Source organism: Palaemon carinicauda, chromosome 35 (genome assembly GCF_036898095.1).
Source record: "Palaemon carinicauda isolate YSFRI2023 chromosome 35, ASM3689809v2, whole genome shotgun sequence".
NCBI lineage: Eukaryota > Metazoa > Arthropoda > Malacostraca > Decapoda > Palaemonidae > Palaemon > Palaemon carinicauda.
In genome coordinates, this window is record NC_090759.1 from 8,733,883 (window position 1) to 8,756,078 (window position 22,196).

The 22,196-nt window shown below is 44.8% G+C and overlaps 1 protein-coding gene across 1 annotated transcript in view; it reads right to left on the minus strand.

Moving 5' to 3' along the window:
* The window catches only part of Rtf1 (RNA polymerase-associated protein Rtf1), a 229,053-nt gene that overhangs the window by 140,827 nt on the left and 66,030 nt on the right, over positions 1-22,196 (minus strand). The window contains exons 4-7 of the mRNA XM_068358690.1: positions 8,351-8,613; positions 8,021-8,135; positions 7,776-7,906; positions 7,130-7,263 (exon numbers count right to left, since the gene is read on the minus strand). Coding sequence (XP_068214791.1) covers positions 7,130-7,263; positions 7,776-7,906; positions 8,021-8,135; positions 8,351-8,613 — 643 coding nt within the window. The remainder of the gene's footprint in view (positions 1-7,129; positions 7,264-7,775; positions 7,907-8,020; positions 8,136-8,350; positions 8,614-22,196) is intronic.

The window sequence follows — 22,196 nt, forward strand, 5'->3', positions numbered from 1 at the left end:
CTGCATGCAGGACATAGGGTGTGGCCATCAGTGTCCACGGACGACATGAAGGTTCCGTAGGGCTGACCTTCGAGTCCAGGGCAAGTATGCATGGTCGCAGAAGTCAACACACACACAAAAACACTAATAAAATAAAAAGCACAAACATGATATTTTGATTATAAAATAAATTTTTGAATATACTTACCCGGTGAATATATAATAGCTGACGTCTCCGACGGCTCGACAGAATTAAAAAACTCGCTAGCGATCGCCATGATCGCTAGCGGGTGTGCCCACCATCGCCGACTATCAGCCAGATACAGCATATACATGTAAACAGCTCCAGTTCTTCTCATCCCGCTGGGTCTCTATCTGGGAGGAAGGGGGGGCCTTTAATTTATATATTCACCGGGTAAGTATATTCAAAAATTTATTTTATAATCAAAATATCATTTTTAAATATTAAACTTAGCCGGTGAATATATAATAGCTGATTCACACCCATGGTGGTGGGTAGAGACCAGTATTAATACAGTTTACGGCGTATATGCTTAGAGTTTTTGAGTTATATCATAACAAAACCCAAACAAATATAGGTACCTGGTAAGGAAGCTGACTCTAACGATTACTCTGCCTTGTTAGTCCGCTTTCCTCACGAAGCCCAGCCATCCTCTTAGGATGCTGAAAGACTCCCAGGAGCTGAAGTATCCAGGGCGACAACCCATACAACAGGACCTCATCAAAACCCTTAATCTGGGCGCTCTCAAGAAATGACATTTGACCACCCGCCAAATCAAAAAGGATGCGAAAGGCTTCTTAGCCTTCCGTACCACCCAATTAAAAACATTTCAAGAGAAGATTAAAAGGATATTGGAATTAAGGGAATGTAGTGGTAGAACCCTTACCCACTACTGCACTCGCTGCAACGAATGGACCCAGTGTGTAGCAGTCCTCATAAAGAGTCTGGACATCTTTTAAGTAAAATGACGCGAATACCGACTTGCGTCTCCAAACGGTCGCGTCCATAATACTTCGCAGGTCTGTTTTGCTTAAAGGCCACGGAAGTTGCTATAGCTCTTACTTCGTGCGTCTTAACCTTAAGCAAGCAACGATCTTTTTCACTCAAGTGAAAAAGAGCCTCTTGGATTAAAAATCTAATAAAATATGACAAAGCATTCTTTGACATAGGCAATGAAGGCTTCTAACTGAGCACCACAAGGCCTCAGATCCACCTCGTAAGGATTTAGTCCGAGCTAAATAAAACTTCAGAGCTCTAACTGGACACAGCACTCTTTCAAGCTCGTTGCCTACGATCTCTGACAGGCAAGGTATATCAAATGACTTAGGCCAAGGACGAGAAGGCAGTTCATTTTTGGCCTAGAAAACCAAGCTGAAGTGAACATGTGGCTTTATCTGTAGAAAAGCCGATGTTCCTACTGAAGGCATGGATCTTACTGACCCTTTTAGCCGAAGCCAAACACACTAAGAAAAGCGTCTTGAGGGTGAGATCCTTCAGGGAGGCTGAATGTAATGGCTCAAACCTGTCGGACATTAGGAACCTTAGGACCACGTCTAAGTTCCATCCAGGAGATGCCATACGACGCTCCTTAGAGGTCTCGAAGGACTTAAGGAGATCTTGGAGATCTTTATTATTGGACAGATCTAAGCCTCTATGTCTGAACACAGACGCCAACATGCTCCTGTAGCCCTTAATAGTGGGTGCTGAGAGGGAGCGAACATTTCTCAGATGTAGGAGAAAGTCTGCAATTTTGGGCTACAGAGGTACTGGAAGAGGAAATGGATGATGACTTGCACCAGTCTCTAAAGACTTCCCACTTCGACTGATAGACCTTGATGGTAGATGCTCTCCTAGCTCTCGCAATCGCTCTGGCTGCCTCCTTCGAAAATCCTCGAGCTCTTGAGAGTCTTTCGATAGTCTGAAGGCAGTCAGACGAAGCGCGGGGAGGCTTTGATGAAGACTCCTTACGTGGGGCTGCCGTAAGAGATCCATCCTTAAAGGTAGACTCCTTGGAACGTCTACCAGCCATTGAAGTACCTCTGTGAACCACTCTCTCGCGGGCCAGAGTGGAGCAACCAATGTCAACCTGGTCCCTTCGTGAGAGGTGAACTTATGCAGCACCTTGTCTAGGATCTTGAAAGGTGGAAAGGCATAAACGTCCAGGTGAGACCAGTCCAGCAGGAAAGCGTCTATGTGGGCTGCCTCTGGACCTGGAACTGGAAAGCAGTAAGTCGAGAGCCTCTTTGTCAGAGAGAGTAGCAAAAAGATCTATGGTGGGTAGACCCCATGTCATCCATAGCTTCTCGCACACAGTCTTATGCAACGTCCACTCCATGGAGATGACTTGTCCTCTTCTGCTGAGGCCGTCCGCCAAGACATTCATTTCTGCACAAATCTCGCCAAAGGAGAGATGTTACTGCCTTAAATGGAGTTCCTTCTGATCCGTGGATCAAAGACCCGAGCCTTCCAGACTGTCCAGTGGAGCTCCCTAACCCAAATCCGCTGCATCTGAAAACAACACATGGTTTGGGTTCTTGATCGCAATAGAAAGACCTTCTCGAAGTCTGATGTTGTTGTCCCACCAAGTCAGACATGTCTAGACTGAGTTGGAGATTGGGAAAGAGATACTCACTAAGCCCTTCTCCTTGTTCCAATGTTTTAGGTGAAATCGGAAAGGGCATAGGTTGAGTCTCCCCAGAGAGATAAACTACTCCAGCGATGAAAGAGTTCCCACGAGGCTAGTTCAAACTCTTACAGAGCAACTGTTTTTCTCTTGCAAGTGAAGGACTTTTAACAGAGCTTGTTCCATTCTTTGCGGGAGACGAAAAGGGCCGAAAAATCAGACACTGTATCTCCATTCCCAAAAAAAGAATAGTCTGGGATGGGGTACTGTAAGTTACGACTTCTCTACGTTCACTATGAGACCTAGCTCCTTGGTTAGGTCTAATGTCCATTAGAAGCTCTCCAGACAGCGATATAATGACGACGCCCTGATTAGCCAGTCGTCAAAATAAAGGGAGGCTCTGAATCCTCAAAAAATGTAGAAAGCTTGCTACATTTTGCAAGGGCCTTTTAAAAACAAGAGGAGCAGGAATGAGGTCGGAGTACAGTGCTCGACAGTGGTACATTACTTTCCCATCCACAAACCTCAGATGTAGTTGAAAGTTTGGATGAATCGGGATGTGGAAGTATGCATCCTGAAGGTCGAGAGAGACCATCCAGTCGCCTTCCCTTAATGCTGTCAAGACAGCTTGGTAGTCTTCATCGTGAAGTTTGTCTTGACAATGAACACATTGAGCGCACTTACATCTTAAGTACTCCTGCAGTGAACGTGGCTGCCAGATCATTGGAGCCATCCCTGATAGTCTTGTTCCTGCAGAGAACGTGGCTGTCAGATCATTGGAGCCATCCCTGATAGCCTTGTTCATGCATGACATAATTGTACAGCAAAACTTCAAAACGCTCGAAAAACTCCTAACAGGAGATGGTCTAGCTCTGAAGCCGACCATAAAATCTTGGAGCGTCTCATGGCCAGGCGCTGGGGAGAGTCTATGAGGCTTGAGAAGTCTCTCTGGGCAGAGGCAGGAACTACCAAGCCGAGAACTTCTCCCGTGTCACACCAGACGCTCGCTCTATAAGCCAGTTTAAAAGGAGGGAAAGCAAAGGCTGTCTCCCCCAAACTCCTCCTGGTGATCAACCAGTCGCCTAGCAAACGTAAAGCTCTCTTAGAAGAGCGAGAGAGCACTAGCTTAGAAAACAATGGCTTCGAAGCAGCTAGGCCTAGTGTAAACTCTGACTTTTAGGCGAACGAGGAGCAGCAGTTACAAAATGGTCCGGACAAAGATCCTTAAAAATCAGCATGATTTATTTAAAGTCCATAGAGGGCTGAGCAGCTTTAGGCTCCTCTCCGTCTGACAAAGTCCCCAAGGAAATATCAGTAGGAGGGGGATCAGCAACTTCCTCATCTGAAGGAACCCCGTCCGACAATTGCCGAGTCTCAAGCAAGGGAGAGACCTGCCATGGTGGCAATGCTTGACAAGCAGAGTCCACACGCAAAGGAGCATCAGTAGCAGTCAAGGACGCTACGTCATGTAACTGCTTAAAGGACTGACCAGCAACAACAACAGGTGCGGGAGGACGCTCGACGTCAAGTCGAGACTGCCTTGACTGCCTAGATTGAGCAGTTAAAACAACTCTTGACTGCGGTGCTTGACGTTCAACGTCAAAACAAGGCAACTGAGCTGGTTGGCGAACGTCCTGAACATCAACACGAGACTGCGGCAGCGGCTGAACGTCAACACGAGAGTGCGGCAGCGGCTGAAAGTCAACACGGGACTGCAGCGAGTGAGGATCCAAGTCACGTGACTGACGTGACAAACTACCGACATCACGTTTCATAACGTCAAAAGGACGAGTAAATGCTCATTTGGGCGGCTGACGGCCAGTCTCGTTTAGTGTAACGGCGACTCGAAAGCGAAGGTTCATAGTGAACCTGCTCAACGTCATACTTCTCCATAAGGGAGGCAAGCTTAGTCTGCATGTCCTGCAGGACAACCCATTTAGGATCAACGGGAGTCGGAACGGGCCGAGACGACGGTAACGTCTGTGTTGGCAAAACATTGCCTTTACCGCGACCCTCGGACCCCGTGTTACGCTTGCGTTTAATAGGCGAACCGTCTTCCGACGACTGCAAAGGGTCAGAGCTGTCCCCATGGCTACAGCCAGGACGCTGGACCTGTCCTGAAGGGACTGACTTTCGCTTTAAGGGTCTAGAAACTTTGCTCCAAGGTTTCTTTTGTGAGAAGCCTTCGGATGACGAGGAGGAAAACAGCCTCGCTCGTCTTATGGTAGGGGCGATCTTGCTAGACACACCCGATACCATAGAGGGAACGTTTGTTCGTTGGTTAAAGCCTCTCGTCCCCATAAGTCCTACGACATTACTTCTCCCTGGTAGCATGGGAGCCTGAAAGAGGTCTCGGACTAGGTGAACGACAAGCACGAACAGACGAACCCTCGGTCGCAACACTAAAAAAACACTTTGCGCAATTATCACTTTATCACTACGATTTTCTGTTTTTGCACTTACTTCACTGATATCGTATTTTTCAATAATTTCACATTAGGCATGAATAAAACTGATTTCTACCTGAAGCACGCAATTCTCCCTTACATCAAAAGGTTATAATTGCGAAATGAGTCGTATAATGTAAGCACATTAGTACAAGCAAAAATCAGTAAACATATATATCGAATCAAACGGAAATATATAAAGTTAAAAGGATCAGTGACTGGGGAGGAGACTAAACACTAGTTCATTAAAGACTACGTTTTCAATCTCTCACCGTACAGTGCCTTGGGACGAGAATAAAAACTAAAAAAGTTTTATCCTTTCTCCCCGTACAGAGACTTGGGACGAGAGTAAAAAACTGAATCGAGAACAACGTTACTCGCTTGGGACGAGAATAAAGATCGGAACGTTCTCTCTTCCTCTCTCTCTCTCCGTCTCTCTCTCTCTCTCTTGATTTCACACAGAAGAGAAATGCCCACTCACCCTTCGTCAATAAACAGGTTATTTGACCAAAGGAAAAAACTGAAAGGACTAAGAAATTGAAAATTAACAAGTTCCTTTAAATTAGTATTTAAAACACTTCAGTTTGAAAGAAGAATGAACAAAACGTCAAAATCGATTTACTCTTTCTGCAAAGTGAAACCGTGATTCTCTCTTTCTCTATCGTAACGATAGAGCGCAAACTGCGTAGCATAAATAAACCAAACGTTAGTTCATCTTTGAAACAGCACGAAGATTATTCAAAGAAAATCTTTCATAAAATATCTACTAAAAAATATTCATTTCATAACTCTTACAGAGCAAATGATTTAAACTTAACGAAAATAAAAGTTGAATGGGCTCAACGTTGTTTAACTTCGGTTTCCAAGTTAGGACCGCCTACTCTCGGACTAGGGGAGGAATAGGTAAGGCCGCATATAAACAAAACATAAAATTTATCTTGATGTTTAGTATAAATGGAAAGCTAATCGAAGAGGCCTAATAAAGGCGGGTGAGATATAAAATATATAGAGGAAAATCTATAATTAACAACAATTTATAACGTGATAAGATAATTGCTAAAAGCCTAAAACACACTTCCGTACACTAAGGGAAGATTCGGCCATCTTTACTCTATGGAAAAAACCAGAGATAAAAGAGCAAGGGCAAAACACTTTTACTCTCCTTTCAAAAGCATTTCTTTTGAGGATAGTATTGAATAATCCAACACGGCGAAAGCAATAAAACCAAAACCAAGTACTTCACCAATTCGGTAGAAAAACTCGAGGTCATAATAGCGAGTGGAATCGACTTGTCGATGAAACCGACAGAGAAGAACTGGGGCTGTTTACATGTATATGCGGTATCTGGCCGATAGTCGGCGCTGGTGGGCACACCCGCTACCTTCATGGCGATCGCTAGCGAGTTTTTGAATTCTGTCGAGCCGTCGGAGACGTCAGCTATTATATATTCACCGGCTAAGTTTAATATTTAAAAAAAAGGATTAATGGCATTCCAAATAGGCGAAGGATGAAGAATGGCAACGACCGTACACCATCCGAGCCAAAAGCAAAGAGAGCTAAATCACCGGTGTGTGAGCGGGAGCAGAACGGGTAATTAACCCTCGCTAAAATTTTAATAGCTCGTCCTTTCACCTTCACTAAAAGTAATCACCCCTAATAAACAGCGTAGATTTGCATTCCAGTTATGGAACAAGGCATCATTATAAATATTGCTAATATCGGACTAAGAGGAAAGGCCTACAAATTTGTGAAAACACCAGGAAAAACTATCACTAGAGTATAGATGCAATTTAATAGTTTATATAAGAAATAATTTCTTGCTACAAAATTCTATATGCACTAGTATCTACTGAACATCATGAATCTTCAAGACGTAAAACAAATTAAATTGCCAATTAAGGACACACCTATTCTAATTCACTCTACTTGTAGGGTGACAGCAATCATCCCAAAAAAAAGTAACACTCATAATAACAATTATAATATATTCCCAATAGCATTAATCAACCTCTAGTCTTTCAAAACATTAAAACCTTAATTAAAATCAAATTAATTTACCTTGCCGAGTCACTATCACTATCGGAAGAAGAGGAAGAGGAGGAGGAAGACGATCTACGTTTAGGCGACTTTTCAGACTTTGTTGATTTCTCACTATCTGAACCACTATCATCTGAACTGAATACTTCAGATGCCTGAAACAGAAGAATAAGGTACTCTGTGATCTTATCCAATATCAGTTTTTATCATTATAGGGGGCCAAATACAAAAACAGAGATTTAATTCCTACTTCCTTCCAAACTAAGAAGATAACTGGAAACTGCTACAATTCAGATACCCTCCTTGTAGTCTTCTATGTCACTATGCAAATACTGTATATGCTCTCATTAGAAAACTATAAAAGTGTAATTACAAAAAGACCTCTAAAACATCACTTACAATCTTAAGAAATGACCAGCTTCTATTACTCAATATAGTTAAGAATTGAGTAACACACAGTAACAAAAAATGAATTATAAAACTTACAAGCTTTACCATAATAAAAACCCTTCAGTAAAATATATAAAACCGTTAAACAATTCTACATCTGAATTTATTCAAAGCTCTTATGCTTTAATCCTTTTATAAGGAATTGCATTTGTGACATTTGCTGACAAAACAAGCAGTTTAAAATAATATATTGTATAAACAAAACTGTATTCATTACCTTTAGTTTATGTTTGGATTTTGAATCCTCAGCATCAGAATCTGAATCTGCAGTTCTATCTTTTTCTCTGTCTTCTTTTTTCTTTCTCTCTTCTTCAGCCTTCTTCTCTTTCTTCTGTTTTTCCTCTTCCGCTAGATAAAAGAAAGTTATTTAAAGCATTTAACATGAACAAAATAAGCTTGTACTGAACTCTGTCACTGCCTCTGCATCTACTGTAATTAAGAACCAAAACAAGTTCCCCTCACCTTTTTGGAATTTATTTTCTCTCTTGGCCTTGAGAGCGGCAAATTTGTCGTTTCGTCCCTGCGCTCGTTCTTCCAACACTTTTTGTCTGTCTGACAAAACTGGTTGCTTCTTCTCCTAAAAAGGGAAAATTCTCAATAGACTAAAAAACTAGGATTGAACAAAGCTTTGTTCCAAGCTCATTGCAGATTCTTCCTCATCTTTTAAGCCCACTTTTCAAGTTAACTAAATCTCATCTAGATTCAAAATGTAAAAATTTCACAGCCATATAAATCACACACCAAAAAAACAGAAATACTGAAAAGAGTGCAAGGCATTACGATGAAACCTACCTTTGGTTTATCACCATCTTTTTCTTTTCTTTTCCGCTGCTCCTTCTTCTTGGCCAGTTTTAACTTTTTCTCAATCTCAAACCTAGTCCTTAAAACTTCTCTTTTTTCAATTCGGTTATAAATTTCCTGCTCACGCTCCTTCTCAGTCATTTGTTCTAGACGGGCTCTGTCCTCATCGTCTCCAATCATGTTTTCGTCCAAGCCATCGTCAAACTCCTCGTCCAAATCCTCAGACTCACTACTTGCGCTGTCTGATACTTCACCTATAAAATCATAGTTAATGATAGATTTCAGTCAAGTAAATACAAGTTATAACTTAACATGTAATGTGCAAAAAAATGCAATAGGATTTGCATATAAATGTTTATGCAAGTACAATAATGATTGGGGTATACTATGAATTATGTAGCATTGCCATATACAGTCCACTGAAAAAATCATAAATATTGAATAACAATTTGCATTTATCCTAGCTGCATAAACCCAAGTCTTTTTATTGCTTGACGCTTACAAACAAATGACTGCAGACAACTAAATGAATCATCCATTATCACACTGAATTACAATGAAGTCAATACCCAGTTAATCAAAAGTAATAATATATACAGTATACACATGACCTGGTGTAAATGAAAGATTCAAAGTAGTCCAAAACCACAGGCATGCTGAAGCCAAGAATAAGGGTGACCACCATGACATACATTAAATAAACACAAGGGTGTCATCAGAAACTCAAATATAACAAATTTGGATATAATCTGTATTTTTCCTAACTAATTCAAACCTGTAGTTATTCATATGGATTATCATTCAGCAAAGTTAGAGTTTAGCCATTAGACTTTTAATGTGAGGTGGCAACTCTACCTAACCATTATAGTGAGAAGGTAAGGGGGGGCTGAAGGGTACCAAAACACCTTTATCTACTCACTAATCGGTTAACTAAATCAATTTTTTATTGCACGCAGCACTTATCGGGGAACAGGTGTTGGCGGACTAATTTATATAAATAACTCCAGGTTTGTTAGGAAAAATACAAATAATTTCCAAATTTGTCATTTGTTCCTTCAGGGATGACTCACCCTTAGGAGGGTGGTAAGTCCAACCACTGGCTTGGTCATTGACCCAGGTTTTCCCTGTACAGTACTAGACTGTATCTAGAGGAAAGCCTTGACACCTCACTAATTAATACATAAACAAGTATGACAGCGGCCTAGGCAACCTGCGTGGTTGTGAGAGAGCATATGAATGTCTAGGTAACCATATTCAGCGTTAAAAATAGGAATACTAATTAGTGTACATAAATATAGATGTTTCCCAAAGCTTACCTCACGGGAAAATTGGGGTTGTATACTAAGTTACAAAAGGGAAATGGTTATTACCTGCACAGGATGAGGCCAATTTGCAGAGCGACTCGGCGCTGTTCCCCAACAGAGGGGAAGATGAAGAAAAAAAAAAAAAGAGCCAGTAATTCTTATTCATACATCCCAGACTTTACCTGGTAAACCAATGCCCTCAACCATCTGCTGCTACTTCAACAAGGAGCCTGAGGTATTATAAAACCACTTGTTGTGCAGCCCCACAGGACCAATAGAAAACGTATCAAGATTCCTGTGGGTCACGTCTTGTAGATAGTGGGCAGTGAAGCTCGTCTGACGGTTCCACACGCCAGCAACACAGAAAAGTTGCGCTTGAATGCAAGGGATGTAATGATGTCACTGACATCATGAGCTCTACGTTGTCGAGCAAGAGGAGGGGTCAAGATTCAGTGCCGAGTCTAAGACTTTACAAATCAAGGATGAGATGGTTTTCTTGGTGACCCTCCTCTTGATTCTACCCATGCTAACAAACAGGGCTGACACCTGGAGACAAGTTACTGTAGACTCTTAACCTAAAAGGGCCCGAATCTAGGGTCCAGTACCTCAAGGTTTTGAGTCTTTGCAATAAACTAAGGGATGAAGCCGAGTGTCACCTTACCCCATCCCCTTGAATGGGCAAAGTCATATGAGAAACCATGAAGTTCACTAACTCTCTTTGCTGATGCTAAGGAGAGTAGGAACGTCATCCTCACAATGATGGTTAAGGTCTGCTGCATGGCGTAACAATTTGCTAGGGGGGCCCTTTAAGGACCGTAGAACACTAACCACGTTCCAAAGAGGTGGTTTTATCACTGGATGGGGGCAAATGATCTCATAACTCAGTATGAGGAGAGAAAGCTCCAACGAAAAGGAAAGGTCTACTCCTTCCAATCTAAAGGCTAGGCTTAAGGCTGAGCGATAGTCTTTCACTGCCGAGACGAAGGAGTTTTTCCTCCCGAAGGTATATAAGGAACTTCACTATTATTGGAATACTTCAGTGGCATCGAGGGAAGAGATACCCATTCCACGAAACCAACCACAGAACACTGTCCACTTTGCCTGGTAAACCGAGGCTGAGGATCTTTTTAAGTATCCAGACATCCTTCTTGCACCTTGTTGTGAAAAGCCTGTCAGAGAGAGGATGCCGGATAGTCTCCAGGAGTAAAGCAGCAGAGACGGGAAGGCCTTGTGGAAGATGTTCAGGTGTGGTTGTATGAGTAGATCTTGTCATCGTAGGTAGTTCTCTTGGGAGACCTACTTAAGAGTTGCTGAAGGTCCGGTGACCATTCTGCATGAAGCCATAGCGGGGCTATGAGTGTCATCATTAGGTTGTTGGATGCTTTATTCTTGTTGAGCATCTTTCTCATCAGACAGAATGGGGGAAAGGCATACACATAAATTTTGTCCCACCGTTGTTTAAATGCATCTTCCCATAGAGCCTGAGGGTTCAGGACTGGAGAGCAGTATAGTGGGAGTCTGAAATTCAAGGATGTCGCAAACAGATCCACAGTTTGGGAACCACACAAAGTTAGGACTTTGTTGACTACCAGAGGATTCAAAGACCATTCGGCGCCCACTATCTGAGTCGTCCTGCTCAAGTTGTCTACGAGGCTTTTCCTTTTGCTGGGGATGAAGCGAGCTGATAGGGTCACCAAATGTTCTTCTGTCAATCTTAGTATTTCTACTGCTAGATGTCATAGGGGCTGCAAAAAGGTACCGACTTGTTTGTTCATGTAAGCCACCACCTTAGCGTTGTCGATCATCAGCACTACAGACTGACTCACCAGCAACCAATGGAACTGCTGGAGAGCTAGAAAGGCTGCTCTCATCTCTACGAGATTTATGTGCTGGTACCTTTTGAAATCGGATTAAAGGCCTGAGCCTATGTTGTAGCAAATGGGGCCCCCATCCTTCTTTTGATGCACCTGTGTAAAGCATCAAGTCTGCAGGAGGGATGAGCAGATCTAGTACCTTGAGGAGGTTCTCCTCTGCCAGCCACCACTGAAGGTCCGTTACTTGATTTTGTCCTATAGGGACTAAGATATCCGGGAAGCCGGAGTGCTGGTTCCATACGGACTTTAGATGCCATTGCAGGGATCTTGTTCTGAGGCGGCCATTGGGAACAAGACTAATCAGGGAAGTTAGTCGATCTAGGAGGCAATACCGCTGCCGGGCTGGAAAATCTTCCCGTCTGAGGTTGGTGTCTATAACCATTCCAAGATAGACCAGTCAATCAGAGGGGAGCAGTGATGACTTCTCGATATTCATCACAAACCCCAGATCCTGACAAAACTCGAAAAGCATGTCTCAGTGATGAAGAAGGGTCATCGCCGAGTCATGCTAGAATCAGCCAATTGTCGAGGTATCTTAAGAGACTAATGGCGTTCTTGTGAGCCCAAGATGACACTTGGGTAAACACCCTCGTGAAGACCGGGTGCTGTTGCAAGACCGAAGCAGAGAACTATGAACTGGTAACGTCTGTTCTAAGTATGAAACTGAGATACTTCCATGAAGACAGATGGATTGGGATCTTTAAGTATGCGTCCTGGAGATCCAGCGTGCACATAAAGTCCTTTGGTCAGACTGCCTAGATGACCGTGTCTGCCGTCTCCATCCTGAACAGAGTTTGTAGAGAGATCGATGAATGGTCTCCAGCCTCCAGACACTTTTTTCCCAACTGTAGAAAGCTGGAAACCCGTCAAAGACCTTTTGGAGAGCGCCCTTCTGCGACATGATCTGGGGGTCAAAAAGTTGGTCCAGGACCATGTCCTTGCCTTCCTGAAAAGTGGTACCAGAATCTGACAGCTTGTTAATCGATCTCAAACAAGTAAGAACTTGCCAGAAGGCGTGTTCCGACTCCTTACGCTCGGCTTCGGAGTGGAACTTTGGACTCGCTACTCTGGGGAGATATTTATCTTTAGTCCAAAAACTCATCTATACCCAAGCCTTCACCCATAGGTGCCTGGGGTAGGTCAAAGTCCTCAACCGGTTCTTGAGAAGGTCCTGCCTCGGGTGATCTCCGATAAATCTCTAGCCTCAAGAGTGTCCCACACTTTTTCATTCTTAGGAATAATCTACGAGTCTTTCGACTCTCTACAAGGAGGGAAGTGCTCTTCCAGGATGGAAGGTCTGGGAGGAACCTGCGGTTCCATCAGAATGTGAGACTAGGGGAATGGATGATTGCTCATCTTTGGGTGGTCTAGAGACAGGGTGAAGTTCTGGATTAACAATCTCCTAAGGGTGAGCCTATATCCCTGCTCAACCGAGGTTGGAGCCGATTCATATGAGGTGGAGTACCACAGTGCATCCTCCTCTTTTGCCTCACCATTAGCCATCTCCCAAATATGTCAGGCTTAGAGGGAGTTGCCCAAAGGTCTGGGGCAACCCGAGATCAACCCTGTCCTTAGCTCTAGATCTAAGGGAGGTGACCAGTGAACTCGAGGGTTGTTAAGCTGACTAAATGCAGCAGGTTTCCTCCCGGGGTCAGAAGGTCCGGCAGAGGAGAATGAAAAAGATACTGACCTCTCAAGTGGGATCTTAGGACTGGATCTGATCTGAGGCTGTTGTAGTTTTGGAAGGGCAATGGAGTTAACTGGTCTGCGCTCCAACTCAATTGTCCTCCGGAAGAAGGCAAGCGAGGTGGAGCTTCGGAGAGAGATCTAGGTGTGTAGGAAGAAGCAGCTCTAGGTCTTTTCACTCCTGATGAGGACCCTGGGGTAGAGAGAGGACCCTGGGGTAGAGAGATCTCTTTGACTTCTTCCTGCAACGCCCAAATTTCTCCCACTGGGAGGCTGGCCACTCAATACATTCTTCACAGGGTGAACCCTGCACAGGAGTGACACCCCATGCATCATGCAGGTCAGAGCACAGTGAATGAGGGTTGGTCTTTGCCAACAACATGGTGCCGCATGACCCCAGGTAGGTACACGAGTGTCAAAGAGAGAACAGTCACACCTGAAAAGAGAGAGGATTTGCATAAAGCAATAGTCAGTATGGCCAAACCTTGAGGAGGAGAGAGCGGACACATCCAGTCTCTACAAGCCAAAAGAAAAAAGTGACATAGTTCACCGATGAGAGAGTAGATAAAGGTGGCTGGGTAACCCCAAGCCACCCACTACCTACACACTATAGTGGTTAGGTAGGGTTGCCACCTCGCATTAAAAGTCTAATGGCTAACCTTCCAGCTTTGCTGAAAGATAATCCCTATAAATAACATAAGGTTTGTGAGTGAAAAAACAATTATAAATTACTGTAAGTGATTTTTTCTGCCGAAAGCCTATGTGAAAAGATGGTCGAGAGGATTCTTAAGTTGGAAAAGTCAGAATTTGACAACATACTGAGATATGGAGCTGAAATTAAGATAAAGGTAAAATCATAATGTATGCTCAAGGGTGGAAAAAGACATTTTTAAACATACAACTTACCTGCTGGTTATATAAGAGCGGCTAAAGTCCCTGGACGCCCGGCAGAAATTCAAAATCTCGCCGCAATCGCAGATATCCCAGGTGTATACTAGCGCCCTCGCGGTAGACAGGCGAACTATTCCAACCAATTCAGACCTTCCCTGCTGCCATTGCTGGCTGGAACGATTGGAATTCACTCGCAACCTACTTTGATTTGGACGGTTTATTTGGTGATGTACTGTACACTGTCTTTTGGTTTTGGGCTTATGCTTTAATGATTTCTCTTTCATATTATCTTGATATCTTTGTTGTTTTGGGTTTATTTAGATAGTTTTGACTCTTGTTTATGTTTTGATCTCTCTCATAACTATTCAATATAGCCGACCCCTCCCCTGTATATAGGAAGTGTATTAAAGGATGTCATGCTCGTCTTCCTAAAGCTTCTGTTGATCCTCATACGATTTATGTGAAATGTAGGGGTAAAACTTGTACTTTTGGGGATCGGTGCGAAGAATGCTTTTCTTTGACCGAAAGTGAGTGGTTAGCTTATGAGCGCTATACTCGGAGACTAGAAAAAGACAGAATTAGTCGCAGTTCTTATCGTTCTGTAGATTTACCTGTATCCAATGTCATTGATCCTAATCCTTCCCTAATAGTGGTAGATCAAGAACCGAAGGAACCTACAATGAAGGATATGTTGTCTGCGATTCAAGCTCTCGGCGTAAGAGTTGAATCACTAGCGGTGGACAAGAACCAGATTATGTCCGAAATTAATTTGCTTAAAAGTTGTCGCACAGGCGACCTATCAAGTGCGAAAAGTTCGGCTAATGTGTTCAGTGTTGTGGAAGGTGCGTCTGCGCGATCCTGTCGTTTGCCTAGCCTTAGACCTCTTTCAAGCTCGCCAACCCATGGAAGAAGTAACGTCGAACGGCGAAAGGGAACGAGAGGCGTCATCACTCGCGCAGACGTCCCCTCGAGCGTACCTGCTGTTGTATAACAGGTCACTCACCCTCACCATAGGAAAGGTGAGGTTAATGCATTATCGCCATGTTCGGATGAAGTTACGCGTGACGAGGTCTGGCGTCAAGCCTCTAGACCTCTTAAGAGAAAAGCAGACGCAGTGGTACAGCAACACGATTCTCCTCCGCAAGAGCCTGGCTGTAGCCATTGGGATACACCTGAGCGTTTTCAGTCCCTTGGCGAGGGTTCACCTGTGAAACGCTCTGACGGGAGTTCTGAAATAGATAAAGGTTTGGTGCAGTCAGATTCGGAGCTGATCCCTGGTTCTGGTGTTATGGTTCATGCACCGCCGCTTCCATCAGACTGGTGTTTGTCTCCCGAACGTGGGGAGCGATTTGGAAGCGATGAGGAAGGCGAATTTGCGTTGGAAGAGGCGGCACGCGTGTCGCCTAAACGTGATCCCAAATGATCTATGCTGTTGGGCATGAAGCAGCAACTCTCGTCGCTTATGCAATCTTATCGGCCTGCTGTTGGCAGTGTGGTTGGGCGTCAGTTTTCCGGTTTAGACGCGTTGTCACACAAGCGGCCTGTTGATTCCGGTAATGACGCATTGTTACACAAGCGATCTCCAAGCCGCAGTGTTCAACGACAGGTTGAGTTGGATGCATCTCGTCAGGGACCTGCTTCTCAGCATCAATCAACCGCTCAGAGCGCCGGTCTTCCAAACGCGACGACGTTCGCCAAACAACGGAGCGGGCCGCTAAGCGGCTGGACAAAAGCAGCCGCGTCAGTCAACCCATGACACCGCACGTCAGTCTACTCATGACGGCAAACGTTAGTCATCCCTTGACACCGCGCGTCAGTCTACCCACGACGGCACACGTCAGTCAATCCATGACGCCACACGTCAGTCTCCCCATGGCGGCACGCGTCGGTCAACCTATGACGCCACGCGTCAGCCAACCTGTGATGCCACACGTCAGTCGACCCTTGTCGCCTCGCGTCAGTTGGATACTATTCCACAAACCGAACGTGACAACAAGCGCAAGGCTAGTGAACGTCATGCAGATGGGAATATTGAGCAGTGCAAACGCGCACTTCAGCGCTGACGTGTCTACACACGAACGGCGCCTCTCTGAACAAGGCACTGCTGCGGCGGCTGATTTTCTTTCGGAGGAGGAGCCGGATGAAGTTTTCTCCCCGGATGAACCGTTGGACGATATCTCGGAGGGAGAAGAGGATAAACCACCTCAACATTCGGTGGACCTCAAGAAGTTGATGCTGGTCTTCACGGAGTTATTCCCAGACCATTTTACTCCTGTAGCCCCGCGTTCTCCGCCTTCGGAATTTACCCTTGGTAAAGCAGCAAGAGCGTCTATGTTCACGAAGATGGTACTCTCTCGCTCCTCTAAGAGGGCGTTAAAGTTAATGGGAGTGTGGATGGATTCGAAGAAAGTCCTTGACAAGACGTATTTCGCTTTTCCTCCTGCCAGACTAGCCTCCAAGTCTAGTGTTTGGTATGAGACAGGAGAAGTCTTAGGCTTGGGAGTTGCTGCCTCTGCCCAGGGAGATTTCTCGAGCCTAGTAGACTCTTCATGTCGGCTAGTTATGAGGAAGACTAAAGTGTGGTGGTCTATGTCTGAGTTCGACCATCTCTTGAAAGGCATGTTCAGGGCTTTCGAAGTGTTCAACTTTCTGGACTGGTCTCTGGGAGCTTTCGGGAGAAAAGTGTCGGAAATGAAGGGCACTGACACTAGTAACCTCATTCAACTAATGTCATGCATGGACAAGGCAGTAAGGGACGGTTCAAACGAATTGGCTGCCCTATTCACAGCCGGAGTTGTTAAGAAGAGGGCAACTATGTGTTCTTTCCTCTCCGTGAGGGTCACTCCTTTTCAGAGATCGGAGTTACTTTTTGCGCCTTTGTCTTCTGCGCTTTTCCCTCAAGAGTTGGTAAGGGAAGTTGCCGCTGCGCTGACCCAGAAGGCTACCCATGATCTGGTTGCCAAGACAGCTAGGAAGGTGCTGCCTACTTCATTCCCTTCCCATAGACGAAAGGAAGTTACTTCGTTTTCACAATCCGCTCAGTCCTTTCGTGGTAAACCTGCCGGAAGAAGTAACTTTAGGCCCGATGGGAAGAAGTCCAAGAAAAGAGGAGCTAAATCCAGTCGAGGCAGAGTCTGACTGCCCTCTCCTTCAGACAGCAGTGGGGCAGGGCTGAATTACTTCTGGCAGGCCTGGGAGAGAAGAGGAGCGGACCTTGGTCCGTTCTTGTTTTAAAGGAAGGATAAAAAATCCCATTCTTCTCAAAACTTCCGTTAGCCACAGATCCTTTGGATCTCTCCCCCAAATACAGGGAAGGACCAAAGAGGCAAGCCATGCAGCTTCAAATGTCTCTCTTGCTAGAGAAGAAAGCGATAGAGATGGTGCAGGACTTAAAATCACCAGGGTTTTACAACCGTTTGTTCTTGGTCCCCAAGAGTTTGGGGGAATGGAGGCCAGTTCTGGATGTAAGTGCCCTCAACAGCTACGTCCAGAATTCAAAGTTCACCATGGAAACTCAGAAAACCGTGCTGGCAGCAGTAAGGAAGGGTCGACTGGATGGTATCATTGGACCTCCAAGACGCTTACTTTCATGTCCCAATACATCCGAGTTGCAGACGTTATCTGAGGTTCGTATGCGGGAAGGAAGTCTTCCAGTTCCGGGCCTTATGTTTCGGTCTCAGCACAGCTCCTCTGGTATTCACGAAGATCATGCTGAATGTGGCGAGCATGCTACATTCAGGGGGCATCAGAGCCTCCCTGTACTTGGACAATTGGCTCATAAGAGCCCCCTCGGTCGATCGCTGTTTGAAGGATCTGCAGCTGACATTGAATTTGTCAAAGGAATTAGGACTCCTAGTGAGTTCAAAGAAGTCACAGATGACTCCATCCCAGAAGATTCATTTGGGGATGGAGATTCAGAGTCAGACTTTTCAGGCTTTTCCGTCTCCTGCAAGGATTCAATCAGCTCTCCTAAACCTTTGTGCCTTTATAAAAATGATATTTTGATTATAAAATAAATTTTTGAATATACTTACCCGGTGAATATATAATAGCTGACGTCTCCGACGGCTCGACAGATTCCAAAAACTCGCGAGCGATCGCCGTGAAGGTTGCGGGTGTGACCACCAGCGCCGACTATCGGCCAGATACCGCATATACTTGTAAACATCTCCAGTTCTTCTCAGTCCCCTAGGTCTCTATCGGGGAGGAAGGGAGGGCCTTTAATTTATATATTCACCGGGTAAGTATATTCAAAAATTTATTTTATAATCAAAATATCATTTTTAAATATTAAACTTAGCCGGTGAATATATAATAGCTGATTCACACCCATGGTGGTGGGTAGAGACCAGTATTAATACAATAAAGGCGTATATGCTCAAGAGTTTTTGACAATTATTCAAAAAACAGACTTAAGTATAGGTACCTGGTAAGGACTTAAGTAGAGGTACCTGGTAAGGAAGCAGACTCTGATTATTACTCTGCCTCATTAGTCCGCTATCCTCATGAAGCCCAGCGATCCTCTTAGGATGCCGAAAGACTCCCAGGATCTGCTATAACCAGGGTGAACACCCCTATAACAGGACCTCATCAATACCCTTAATCTGGGCGCTCTCAAGAAACAATATTTTGACCACCCGCCAAATCAAAAAGATTGCGAAAGACTTCTTAGTCTCCCGTACAACCCAAAATAAGATTAAAAATTTCAAGAGTAGATTAAAAGGATATTGGGATTAAGGTAATGTAGTGGTAGAGCCTTCACCCACTACTGCACTCGCTGCTACGAATGGTCCCAGTGTGTAGCAGTCCTCATAAAGAGTCTGGACATCTTTCAAGTAATATAAAGCGAAAACCGACTTGCCTCTCCAAAAGGTCGCGTCCATAATACTTTTAATGGGTCTATTTTGCTTAAACGCTACAGAAGTTGCTATCGCTCTAACTTCATGAGCCTTGACTTTAAGTAAATTATGATCCTTCTCACTTAATTGAGAGTGTGCCTCCCAAATCAAAAGTCTAATAAAATAAGACCACGCATTCTTAGACATAGGCAAAGAGGGCTTTTTAACGGAGCACCATAAAGCCTCTGAACAACCTCGTCGCGGTTTAGTTCTGGATAAACAAAAATTAAGAGCTCTAATGGGGCACAGCACTCTTTCAACTTCATTCCCCACTATCTCAGAAAGACTGGGGATTTCAAATGATTTAGGCCAAGGACGAGACGGAAGTTCATTCTTGGCCAAAAAAACCAAGTTGAAGAGCGCATACTGCTTTATTAGCGGAGAAACCGATGTTCTTGCTAAAAGCATGTATCTCACTAACCCTTTTAGCCGAAGCTAAGCTCACCAAAAAAAAGTGTCTTGAGGGTAAGATCCTTCAGGGAGGCTGAATTTAATGGTTCAAACCTGTCTGACATAAGGAACTGTAGGACCACGTCCAAGTTCCAAGCAGGAGTCGAAATATGACGCTCCTTGGAAGTCTCGAAACACTTAAGCAGGTCTTGGAGATCTTTGTTATTAGAAAGATCCAAACCCTTATGCCTGAAAACAGAAGCTAACATGCTTCTGTAGCCTTTAATGGTAGATGCAGAGAGGGAGCGACCGGTTCTCAGATAAGGCAGAAAATTCACAATCTACGCTACAGAGGCACTTGGAAGAGGAAATAGAGGAGGACTTGCACCAGTCTCTAAATACCTCCCATTTCGACTGATAGATCCTGATGGTAGAGGATCTTCTAGCCCTCGCGATCGCTCTAGCTGCCTCCTTTGAAAACCCTCGAGCTCAAGAGAGTCTTTCGATAGTCTGAAGGCAGTTAGATGAAGCGTGGGGAGGCTTTGATAAAATCTCTTTACGTGAGGCTGTCGCAAGAGATCCATCCGTAACGGCAGACTTCTTGGAACGTCTACCAGCCATAGAAGTACCTCTGTGAACCACTCTCTCGCGGGCCAGAGTGGAGCAACCAATGTCAACCTGGTCCCTTCGTGAGAGGTGAACTTCTGCAGCACCTTGTTTAGGATCTTGAAAGGTGGAAAGGCATAAACGTCCAGGTGAGACCAGTCCAGCAGGAAAGCGTCTATGTGGGCTGCCTCTGGATCTGGAACTGGAAAGCAGTAAGTCGAGAGCCTCTTTGTCAGAGAAGTCGCAAAAAGATCTATGGTGGGTTGACCCCATGTCATCCATAGCTTCTCGCACACAGTCTTATGCAACGTCCACTCCATGGAGATGACTTGTCCTCTTCTGCTGAGGCCGTCCGCCAAGACATTCATTTTTCCTTGCACAAATCTCGCCAAAGGAGAGATGTTACTTGCCTTAAATGGAGTTCCTTCTGATCCGTGGATCAAAGACCCGAGCATTCCAGACTGTCCAGTGGAGCTCCCTAACCCAAATCCGATGCATCTGAATACAACACATGGTTTGGGTTCTTGATCGCAAGAGAAAGACCTTCTCGAAGTCTGATGTTGCTGTCCCACCAAGTCAGACATGTCTAGACTGAGTTGGAGATTGGGAAAGAGATACTCTCTAAGCCCTTCTCCTTGTTCCAAGGGTTTAGGTGAAATTGGAGAGGGCATATGTTTTGTCTCCCCAGAGAGATAAACTACTCCAGCGATGAAAGAGTTCCCACGAGGCTAGTTCAAACTCTTACAGAGCAACTGTTTTTCTCTTGCAAGTGAAGGACTTTTAACAGAGCTTGTTCCATTCTTGTGGGAGACGAAAAGGCCCGAAAAATCAGACACTGTATCTCCATTCCCAAATAAAGAATAGTCTGGGATGGGGTACTATAAGTTACGACTTCTCTACGTTCACTATGAGACCTAGCTCCTTGGTTAGGTCTAATGTCCATTAGAGGCTCTCCAGACAGCGATATAATGACGACGCCCTGATTAGCCAGTCGTCAAAATAAAGGGAGGCTCTGAATCCTCAAAAAATGTAGAAAGCTTGCTACATTTTGCAAGGGCCTTGTAAAAACCAAAGGAGCAGGAATGAGGCCGAAGTAGAGTGCTCGACATTGGTACATTACTTTCCCGTCCACAAACCTCAGATGTTGTAGAAAGTTTGGATGAATCGGGATGTGGAAGTATGCATCCTGAAGGTCGAGAGAGACCATCCAGTCGCCTTCCCTCACTGCTGCCAAGACAGATTTGGTAGTCTTCATCGTGAAGTTTGTCTTGACAATGAACACATTGAGCGCACTTACATCTTAAGTACTCCTGCAGTGAACGTGGCTGCCAGATCATTGGAGCCATCCCTGATAGCCTTGTTCCTGCAGTGAACGTGGCTGTCAGATTATTGGAGCCATCCCTGAAAGCTTGTTCATGCATGACATAATTGTACAGCAATACATTGACAGCTGGAGAGACCTTCTTACTTAAGGCTCCCAGGGACCAATCCAACAAATAAAAACTTCAAACGCTTGAAAAACTCCTAACAGGAGATGGTCTAGCTCTGAAGCCGACCATAAAATCTTGGAGCGTCTCATGGCCAGGCGACGGGGAGAGTCTATGAGGCTTGAGAAGTCTCTCTGGGCAGAGGCAGAAACTCCCAAGCCGAGAACTTCTCCCGTGTCATACCAGACGCTCGCTCTAGAAGCCAGTTTAAAAGGAGGGAAAGCAAAGGCTGTCTCCCCCAAACTCCTCCTGGTGATCAACCAGTCGCCTAGCAAACGTAAAGCTCTCTTAGAAGAGCGAGAGAGCACTAGCTTAGAAAACGACGGCTTCGAAGTAGCTAGGCCTAGCGTAAACTCTGACGAAGGCGAACGAGGAGCAGCAGTTACAAAATGGTCCGGAAAAAGATCCTTAAAAATCAGCATGATTTTTTTAAAGTTCATAGAGGGCTGAGCAGCTTTAGGCTCCTCTTCGTCTGACAAAGTCCCCAAAGGAATATCAGTAGGAGGAGGAACAGCAACTTCCTCATCTGAAGGAACCTCGTCCGACAATTGCCGAGTCTCATGAAAAGGAGAGACCTGCCGCGGCGGCAACGCTTGACAGGCAATGTCAACAAGCAAAGGAGCAGCAGTAGCAGTAGAGGAAGCGACGTCACGCCGCTGCTGAAAGGACTGAAATCCTTGTGACTGACCAACAACAACAAC